Source organism: Triturus cristatus, chromosome 7 (genome assembly GCF_964204655.1).
Source record: "Triturus cristatus chromosome 7, aTriCri1.1, whole genome shotgun sequence".
NCBI lineage: Eukaryota > Metazoa > Chordata > Amphibia > Caudata > Salamandridae > Triturus > Triturus cristatus.
In genome coordinates, this window is record NC_140590.1 from 1,870,935,356 (window position 1) to 1,870,945,480 (window position 10,125).

At 48.9% G+C, this 10,125-nt stretch overlaps 1 protein-coding gene across 2 annotated transcripts in view; it reads right to left on the bottom strand.

Moving 5' to 3' along the window:
* The window catches only part of LOC146813552 (E3 ubiquitin-protein ligase TRIM39-like), an 89,827-nt gene extending 81,012 nt beyond the window's left edge, over positions 1-8,815 (bottom strand). For both annotated transcript variants that reach the window (XM_085614771.1, XM_085614770.1), the window contains exons 1-2: positions 8,726-8,815; positions 2,710-2,805 (exon numbers count right to left, since the gene is read on the bottom strand). In XM_085614771.1, coding sequence (XP_085470897.1) covers positions 2,710-2,805; positions 8,726-8,783 — 154 coding nt within the window. In that variant the 5' untranslated portion in view covers positions 8,784-8,815. The remainder of the gene's footprint in view (positions 1-2,709; positions 2,806-8,725) is intronic.
* Positions 8,816-10,125: the final 1,310 nt, after the last annotated feature.

Sequence of the window (10,125 nt, forward strand, 5' to 3'; positions counted from 1 at the left end):
AGTCGGGACCTGAGGCCTCATCACCCCATGTCTCGGTGATAAACAATAGGTCGAGTTTTTGCGCATCTATCAAGTCGGCGATTTCTAATTTATGTTTGGGAAGGGATCTGGCATTTATTAGTGCTGCCTGTATTAAAGGTGAATTGATTAATGGAGGTTTGCCTGGACATTTAGTGCAAGTTGGACAAGATAGAGGACCTACGATGTGATTGGAGTATCTTACCTGAGGAAGTTTGTGCGGTTGATCTGCTAGGTATCTCAGTTGTAGTAGTTCGTCGATGGAGTATGTTAATCTTACCATAGATGTAGGAGGTCGAGGTGCTTGAGTTGCAGGGGGGGTGGCCGTTGGCCCGTCCTCGGCGCGGACGAGCGCAGACGAGCTTGCCTTGTGCGCGCCTTCGGCGCGCATTCGTCGCGCCCGCTGCGCTCGTCCGCTGCGCTTCCTGTTGCAGCACATATTTATGATGTGAGGCTGGCCCAGTGGGTGGGCGTGGTCGCGTGATTGATCACGTGAGTGGGTGGGTGTGTCCGCTGCTGAGAGCCGGCGTTGCCCTGGCAACCGGAAGCCGTGTCAGCCCTGAATCGGCTGGACGGTCTTAGTCCGGTGTGCTGGAAGCAAAGGGATTTGCAGTTTAAAAGCAGTGAAACATACAATTTAAAATAACGTGCTAACTCCCGGCTTCCGCCTCAGGAGTGGAGTTCTAATGAACACGCGATCCAAGACAGCGCGCGCTCATATAGAGCTGGTGGGCGTGGTCGCGTGATTGATCACGTGAGTGGGTGGGTGTGTCCGCTGCTGAGAGCCGGCGTTGCCCTGGCAACCGGAAGCCGTGTCAGCCCTGAATCGGCTGGACGGTCTTAGTCCGGTGTGCTGGAAGCAAAGGGATTTGCAGTTTAAAAGCAGTGAAACATACAATTTAAAATAACGTGCTAACTCCCGGCTTCCGCCTCAGGAGTGGAGTTCTAATGAACACGCGATCCAAGACAGCGCGCGCTCATATAGAGCTGGTGGGCGTGGTCGCGTGATTGATCACGTGAGTGGGTGGGTGTGTCCGCTGCTGAGAGCCGGCGTTGCCCTGGCAACCGGAAGCCGTGTCAGCCCTGAATCGGCTGGACGGTCTTAGTCCGGTGTGCTGGAAGCAAAGGGATTTGCAGTTTAAAAGCAGTGAAACATACAATTTAAAATAACGTGCTAACTCCCGGCTTCCGCCTCAGGAGTGGAGTTCTAATGAACACGCGATCCAAGACAGCGCGCGCTCATATAGAGCTGGTGGGCGTGGTCGCGTGATTGATCACGTGAGTGGGTGGGTGTGTCCGCTGCTGAGAGCCGGCGTTGCCCTGGCAACCGGAAGCCGTGTCAGCCCTGAATCGGCTGGACGGTCTTAGTCCGGTGTGCTGGAAGCAAAGGGATTTGCAGTTTAAAAGCAGTGAAACATACAATTTAAAATAACGTGCTAACTCCCGGCTTCCGCCTCAGGAGTGGAGTTCTAATGAACACGCGATCCAAGACAGCGCGCGCTCATATAGAGCTGGTGGGCGTGGTCGCGTGATTGATCACGTGAGTGGGTGGGTGTGTCCGCTGCTGAGAGCCGGCGTTGCCCTGGCAACCGGAAGCCGTGTCAGCCCTGAATCGGCTGGACGGTCTTAGTCCGGTGTGCTGGAAGCAAAGGGATTTGCAGTTTAAAAGCAGTGAAACATACAATTTAAAATAACATGCTAACTCCCGGCTTCCGCCTCAGGAGTGGAGTTCTAATGAACACGCGATCCAAGACAGCGCGCGCTCATATAGAGCTGGTGGGCGTGGTCGCGTGATTGATCACGTGAGTGGGTGGGTGTGTCCGCTGCTGAGAGCCGGCGTTGCCCTGGCAACCGGAAGCCGTGTCAGCCCTGAATCGGCTGGACGGTCTTAGTCCGGTGTGCTGGAAGCAAAGGGATTTGCAGTTTAAAAGCAGTGAAACATACAATTTAAAATAACGTGCTAACTCCCGGCTTCCGCCTCAGGAGTGGAGTTCTAATGAACACGCGATCCAAGACAGCGCGCGCTCATATAGAGCTGGTGGGCGTGGTCGCGTGATTGATCACGTGAGTGGGTGGGTGTGTCCGCTGCTGAGAGCCGGCGTTGCCCTGGCAACCGGAAGCCGTGTCAGCCCTGAATCGGCTGGACGGTCTTAGTCCGGTGTGCTGGAAGCAAAGGGATTTGCAGTTTAAAAGCAGTGAAACATACAATTTAAAATAACGTGCTAACTCCCGGCTTCCGCCTCAGGAGTGGAGTTCTACTCCTGAGGCGCTCTTCACAGCAAACCTCTCTGACACATCATCATCATCATCATCACTGACCACGGCGCCCCCTTCAGGAGCCTTCCACAGCTCTTCACAGCAAACCTCTCTGACTCATCATCATCATCATCATCGTCACTGACCACAGCGCCCCCTTCAGGAGCCTCCACAGCTCTCAGCACTCAGAAACGTAATCATCACCTTCATCATTATTAAGCTTATGAACAGAATGTATATATTAAACATTGTTTAAGACATTGCTGCTGAGGCCGACGGCCACCTCCTCACTGTAATTCTGTGGTTACAATGTTGAATCAGGAGCCTCTATTTCTTTTCATCTGTAGTTTTTCTAATCATGTCTGAGGCCGAGAGGCCCTTTCACATGTCATGGGGGGTCTTAGGGTGTCTGAAAGTCAACTCCACACTTCTTACCCAGACGGTAGAGCACGATGTTTATGAATACGTTGACTGCAACCATCACTCCCAGGGTTATCGCCTGCGTCCTTAAATGAGGCATCTCCTCGCCACCTGGGGAAGAAATCACAGAATCCTTCATTTAACTTTACATGTGGTAGTATTTATTTATTTATTTTGAAAGTTTTATATAGCGCGAACATGACAACCGAGGGTATCAGAGCGCTTTACAGACTATGCATCACAAGGTAATACGGATACAAAACAGAATAACCAAAACGACAAATTCAAAGTCAAAATTGTCCAGCAATCTCATGAAGGCACAGCAAAACACAACATAAACAACAGAGGGAGCAAAAAGATCACAGTCTAGAATTGTCCGACCGACTCATGAACAAGGTGGCTGGGGAAAGTCAACGGGTATGGACCCAGAATCAGAGGAAGGTGCCAGGCTAAGGCAGAAATGCCTTCATCAGTAGCCCTTTGACTTCTTTTTTGAAGAAGACAGTAGACGGATTCACCCTGACTTCAGGGGAAGGGAGTTCCAGATCCTCGGAGCCATCCCTGAGAACGCTTGGTAATAGGTCTTTTTTTTGTTGAATTTTTGAGGTTTAAGCAAAATGGAGATGGCACTTCTGTAAGCTCTAGAACCACAGGAGAGTTCCAGTTTCTGCGCATGGTACAATGGCGTCTTGATGTGGATGGCTTTGTGAGCCATGCATGCAATTTTGAGCTGTATGCGAGCTTCATATGGCAGCCAATTCAGTTCCCGCAAGTCCGGAGAGATGTGGTGGTATTTTTTGTGCCACTTAAGAGCCTCGCAGCAGAGTTGAGGGTAGCCCTAAGAGGAGCCGTCCTAACTCTGGGCAGGCCACAAAGTGTTGCACTACCATAATCCAGCTTTCAGATCACTAATGCTTGAACAGCAACCTTTAGGTCATGAGCAGGGAGGAAGGGTTTGAGCTTCCTAAGTAAGCTGAGTTGGAAGTTCGCTCTTTTGGTGAGGGAACTGATGTGCTTCTGCATGTTCAGGCCTTTGTCTAGAATGATGCCCAGAGATGATGCCGAATCTACAAGGTGCGGTCTGCAGTTAAGGGCAGTCAGCTGATTCAACCATTGCTCCATGATGAGGGAATGGTTGTGGGGTGAGATCAGTAGGAATTCCATTTTAAGAGCATTTAGCTTTAGGTGATTGCATGTCAGCCATCTTTGTGTTTCCAGCAGGACTGAATTGAGGGACTGGATGTCTTCGGGGAGGCGATCTTCAGGTATAGTTGGGTATCGTCTACATACGTATGATAGCGAATACTGGATGATTTTAAGATTTCTGTCAGAGGCCCCATAAACAGGTTAAAGAGCGTGGGGGACAATGTTGACCCTTGTGGCATCCCCAAGGTGACATGGTGCAGGGTGGGGCAAGGATTGGTTCACCTTGAAGCTTTGGTATCTGTTCTGAAGGAAGGACGAGAACCAGCTTAATACCGGCCCTGACAGCCCCATCCTGTGCTCTAGGAGGTCCATTAGGTAATCATGTTTGACAGTATCAAATGCTGATGAAAGGTCCAGAAGGATCAGTAGCCACGACTCATTGTGATCCAGCATTCTAAGCGCATCATCCACGACGTGCGGTAGCGCCGACTCTGTACTATGACCTGGGCGGAAACGAGATTGGCATTGATCAAGGAGTTGGAAATGGTCAATGTGATGGCAAAGTTGGGCAAGCACACATTTCTCCAAGAGTTTTGCCAAGGTGGGGATGTTAGTGATTGGGCAAATGTTAAGAAGGTCCGTGGGATCCGCATTGGGTTTCTTTAGGATCGGGGTAGGTAGTAGATCACCTGCCTGTAGTTGGAGTACAATGTCATAGGACGCCTTGTAATAATATTCTCAATTAATGTGTGCCAAGTCACTTCAAGACTGGTCACTGAGTCTCTGTGTGTACCAAGACTGGTCACTGAGTCCTGGTGTGTGCCAAGACTGGTCACTGAGTCTCAGTGTGTGTCAAGACTGGTCACTGAGTCTCAGTGTATGCCAAGACTGATCACTAAGTCTCCATGTGTGTCAAGACTGGTCACTAAGACTCTGTGTGTGCCAAGATGGATCACTGAGGCTCCGTGTGTGCCAAGACTGGTCACTGAGTCTCGTTATGTGCCAAGACTAGTCACTAAGTCTCAATGAGTGCCAAGACTGGTCACTAAGTTGTGATTTGTGCCAAGACTGGCCACTGAGTCTTGGTGTGTGCCAAGTCTGGTCACTGAATCTTGGTGTGTGCCAAATCTGGTCACTGAGTCTCTGTGGGTGCCAAGACTCGTCACTGAGTCTCAGTGTGTGCCAAGACTGGCCACTGAAGTCTCAGTTTGTACCAAGACTAGTCACTGAGTCTCGGTGTGTGCCAAGATGGGTCACAGAGTCTCAATGTGTGCCAAGATTGGCCATTGACCCTCTGTGTTTGCCAAACACTGGTCACTGAGTTTCAGTTTATGCCAAGACTAGTCGCTGAGTTTCAGTGTGTGCCAAGACTGATCACTGACTCTCAGTGTGTGCCAAGATGGTAAGTGGCTCTACCTATTTGCCAAGATCGACCCGTGGCTCTCAGGATATGCCAAGCTTAAAAAATGAATCTGAGTGTGCACCAAGACTGATTAGAGTGTATTGGCTCCAGCCAGGAATCTGTGAGGAAAGGAGAGTGACCCTTAGTGTATGTGCCAAGGCTGGAAGTAAGTCTCAGTTTGATGCAAGACATGTCAGTGACTCTGTGTGGCTGCAGAGACTAGCTAGTGACCCTCAGTGCGTGACACATCTGGACTGAAACTTAGTGCACTCCCCAAGTCTGCATTGTGCCTCAGTTCATGAGTCTTATCCAGCTGCCATATATGAGGCTGGACTGTGACTCACTCTATGTGCCATTTTTGGACTGTGACTCACTCTACGTACCATTTGTGGACTCTGGCTCATTGTACGTGCAAAACCTGAACTGTTTGTCAATCTGTATAAACTGTTACCACGGAAACTCAGTTAATTTCAAGGCTGACTAGAGAGATTTGGTGTTTTTCACAGCTGGGCCATCTGTGCTGGTGTACATGTCTGGGCACAAATGCTGAGTATAGCCTCTCAGTGTGTGCTAATGCTGGCCATCGACACTCAGTTTATGCCACTGTTCACCATGCCCTCTCAGTGTGCGCTAATGCTGACCATCCCTTACAGTATATTCCAGTGTCCACCTTAGCCTCTCAATTTATGCCAGTGCTGACTATAGCCTCTCAGTGTGTGCCAGTGTTCACCATGCCCTCGTAGTGTGCGCCAATGCTGACCATTTCCTCTCTGAGTGCCAATGTCCACCATAGGCTCTCACTGTGTGCCAATGCTGACCATCACCTCTCAGTTCATGACAGTGTCCACCATAGCCTCTCAGTGTGTGCCAATGCGAACCACTGATTATCAGTGTGTGCCAAGAATGAGTTGCTGTCTCATTGTGCATCACAACTAGTCACTGATTGTCAGTGGATGTGTATTAAAATATCAAATATAGGAATATTGACCTGCACAAAATATCAACTACCAACATAGAAGATGAACATACACTGGGAAGTATATATTTACTACTCTAACCCCACATCTATTTACCATGACAAGATTTTGCCAGACTCTATTGTGGGGTCGATAGATATGCAGGTTAATATTTTAAAAAGCTATATATTTTGGTACCATGTCAATGTCAGTCAGCCCCATGACAAGTCAGTGATTCTCAGTGTCTACAAAGACTGGCCAGTCACTCCCTGTGTGTGTCACAGTAACTCAGTAACCGTCAGTCGGTGTCAACTCTGGACTGTGACCGTGACTCACTCTGTGCACCAAAGTTGGTACCATGCCACTGTTAGGCCTAGATTTACTAACACTTTGCTCCATTATAAAGTGACACAAGGTGGTGCAAAGTGATAGATTGGTATTCACTTTCCATTGTAAAAGGCATTTTGTGCTTGAAAGATGCCCTTTTCCCCAAAGAAACCCACCTCTTTGCTCTGTTCTGTGTCGCTTTGCGCCAAGGGGGTGTTCTTGGGGTGTTAGTTTGATGGATCAGCCCAAACCTTCATCATTTTTTATGAAAATCACGATTTATTGAATTCATTAGATGCGGCTTTGTGTCTAAAGCTAACAACTCCTAGAAACAGTAGTTAAGAAGAGGAAATGTATATATTTCCCCAAAAACCAAAACACCTACTGACTGCATGTGTGTGGCAGTGCACAGCACACGCCCTAATGATTGGAATCCTTCACTGGAAGGGTCTGCTTCTACTACAAATCCTATGCTATCCAGCACACTCTCACCTCTGCACCATAGTGTAAATCTGTGCACCGTGCAAGGCAGCATAATGAGAGCACCAGAGCAGGATACGACAGCAACAGCAGCTCAGTCGTAGCCGATACAGCACACACTCACCTCTGCACCATAGTGCAAATCTGTGCATCGTGCAAGGCAGCGTAATGAGAGCACTAGAGCAGGATACGACAGGAGCAGCAGCTCAGTCGTAGCCGATACAGCACACACTCACCTCTGCACCATAGTGTAAATCTATGCACCGTGCAAGGCAGCGTAATGAGAGCACCAGAGCAGGATACGACAGCAGCAGCAGCTCAGTCGTAGCCGATACACCACACTCACCTCTGCACCATAGTGTAAATCTGTGCACCGTGCAAGGCAGCATAATGAGAGCACCGAGCAGGATACGACAGCAGCAGCAGCTCAGTCGTAGCCGATACAGCACACACTCACCTCTGCACCATAGTGCACATCTGTGCACCGTGCAAGGCAGCGTAATGAGAGCACCAGAGCAGGATACGACAGCAGCAGCAGCTCAGTCGTAGCCGATACAGCGCACTCTCACCTCTGCACCATAGTGTAAATCTGTGCATCGTGCAAGGCAGGGTAATGAGAGCACCAGAGCAGGATACGACAGCAGCAGCAGCTCAGCCGTAGCCGATACAGCACACTCTCACCTCTGCACCATAGTGTAAATCTGTGCACCGTGCAAGGCAGCGTAATTAGAGCAACAGAGCAGGATACGACAGCAGCAGCAGCTCAGTCGTAGCCGATACAGCACACTCTCACCTCTGCACCATAGTGCAAATCTGTGCACCGTGCAAGGCAGCGTAATGAGAGCACCAGAGCAGGATACGACAGCAGCAGCAGCTCAGTCGTAGCCGATACAGCGCACTCTCACCTCTGCACCATAGTGCAAATCTGTGCACCGTGCAAGGCAGCGTAATGAGAGCACTAGAGCAGGATACGACAGGAGCAGCAGCTCAGTCGTAGCCGATACAGCACACACTCACCTCTGCACCATAGTGTAAATCTATGCACCGTGCAAGGCAGCGTAATGAGAGCACCAGAGCAGGATACGACAGCAGCAGCAGCTCAGTCGTAGCCGATACACCACACTCACCTCTGCACCATAGTGTAAATCTGTGCACCGTGCACAGCAGCGTAATGAGAGCACCAGAGCAGGATACGACAGAAGCAGCAACTCAGTCGTAGCCGATACACCACACTCACCTCTGCACCATAGTGTAAATCTGTGCACCGTGCACAGCAGCGTAATTAGAGCAACAGAACAGGATACGACAGCAGCAGCAGCTCAGTCGTAGCCGATACAGCACACACTCACCTCTGCACCATAGTGTAAATCTGTGCATCGTGCAAGGCAGCGTAATTAGAGCAACAGATCAGGATACGACAGCAGCAGCAGGTCAGTTGTCACAGATGCAGCTCTGAACTCTTTTCTTCCTTCTCACCTGTGCAACATAGCAGCAAATTTGACTGCTGAGTTGTGTGTGCTGCGATTAGGTGTGATTACATCAGTGCCCTGCACAGACCGTGTACAGACTATAATTCTTTTAATCTGAACAGACTGCATAAGACACACTACTAGATAAAAGAGGTGTGTCTTCAGCTCCCCTGTCCAGACTGCATTTCACTAACCATTTCCTTCGGATTACGTTTAATCCCCTCTGTATTTTGAGATTGCATCAGAAATACCTGTAGAAGAGATCTGATTGCTTCTCTGATTCCTTCTCGGAGCCCTCCTCGATGTCATCGGAGCCTTCACTGATGCTCAGGATACTCAGAGCAGCAGGAAGCAGTGAGAGGGACTCGGGTATGAGTGCGTCTCTTGAGCCGCTAGGGAGGGATCTATATCTCAGATACAGAGACAGGAAACTCCACTTAGAAAGTGCTGATGGCAGCTTTCTGGGGGGAGATTAATGATGGGGGTACAGATCACCGTATGTGTGTGTTTGTGTGTGTCTTTTGCTGGGTTTCTGTGTCTTCTTGGTCGCTTGTGTTCTATATTCGAGGTTGGTTGTGTAATGAATGGTTGGGTTCCTATGAGAGTCCAGCCCAAAGTGTCCAAGAATTTCTCAAGGTCTTCTTGGTTCGTGTACCCTTACTTCTTGCTGTCTCTTGTGATCACCATTACTGGGGCTCCAGGAGACCATATTGATTGTACCCTTGCTTAAGTTGTGTGTATTGAGAAAGAAAGCACCTTCTATGGACATTTGTTTCAAATGAAGAATCTGCTAAAACATAAATCAGGGTTTGCAAAGCACTAATGGCTCATTTTGCTTGTTGTATGGCTCTTGCTTGCTGGTATTGCACGAATCAGGTAATTATTGGTCGGGTGAGTTTGCAGTGGATGCATTTTGCTGCTGGAGTCTGGGTGCTCTCCGGAACTCCTGTAGTTCGTTGAAAACAGCTGGCAGGTGTTTGGGGATCATGTTCTGCAGAGTCAATAAGATTATCTCCCTCTGACTTCTCCGCTACACCTTAACACCAGACACTTTACCAGCAGGACCTATCTTCCAGGTCATCAATCTTGCTTCTCATTGCCTATATGTTTGGCCCCTTTCAGAAAGACCTGTCAGTTGTTTCCACATCTGTTATTCCATTTTCTGTGGTGTCAAGACAGTGGTGAAAGGAGGTCAGCTCTGTCTACATTTATGTTGCCTCATCTGAGACTTCTGCAAGTTTAGTGTCCATTTTCTCTACGCATTTGCAAATATTGGATAGTTCTGCCATTACAGTATCAAGGATGAGACTAGAGGTAGGGGCAATTGCTTCGGTTTATGAAAACTGATTGCTTTCACTCTCCCTGTCACGGCTCCTTGAGGTTGTCCTTTAGAAAAGTAACTGCTCACTGTATTAGATGAAGACATGTGTGCTAGACTCCTTTTGAATACAGATCATCCTATATGTAGCCTGATGCTGTGCTGTGGTATGGGTTCTGTTAGAATCTGTTATTGTTGTTACTGGTCTCTGACAATTTCTGATTAATATAACCCATGAAGTGTGCGAGGGACACGTCATTCAGAGTCTAGGTTGGAGGAGGGCTTAGGGCAGTCCGTTGGAGTCTGGGTGTTCATTATCAAGTTTAGGGCGAT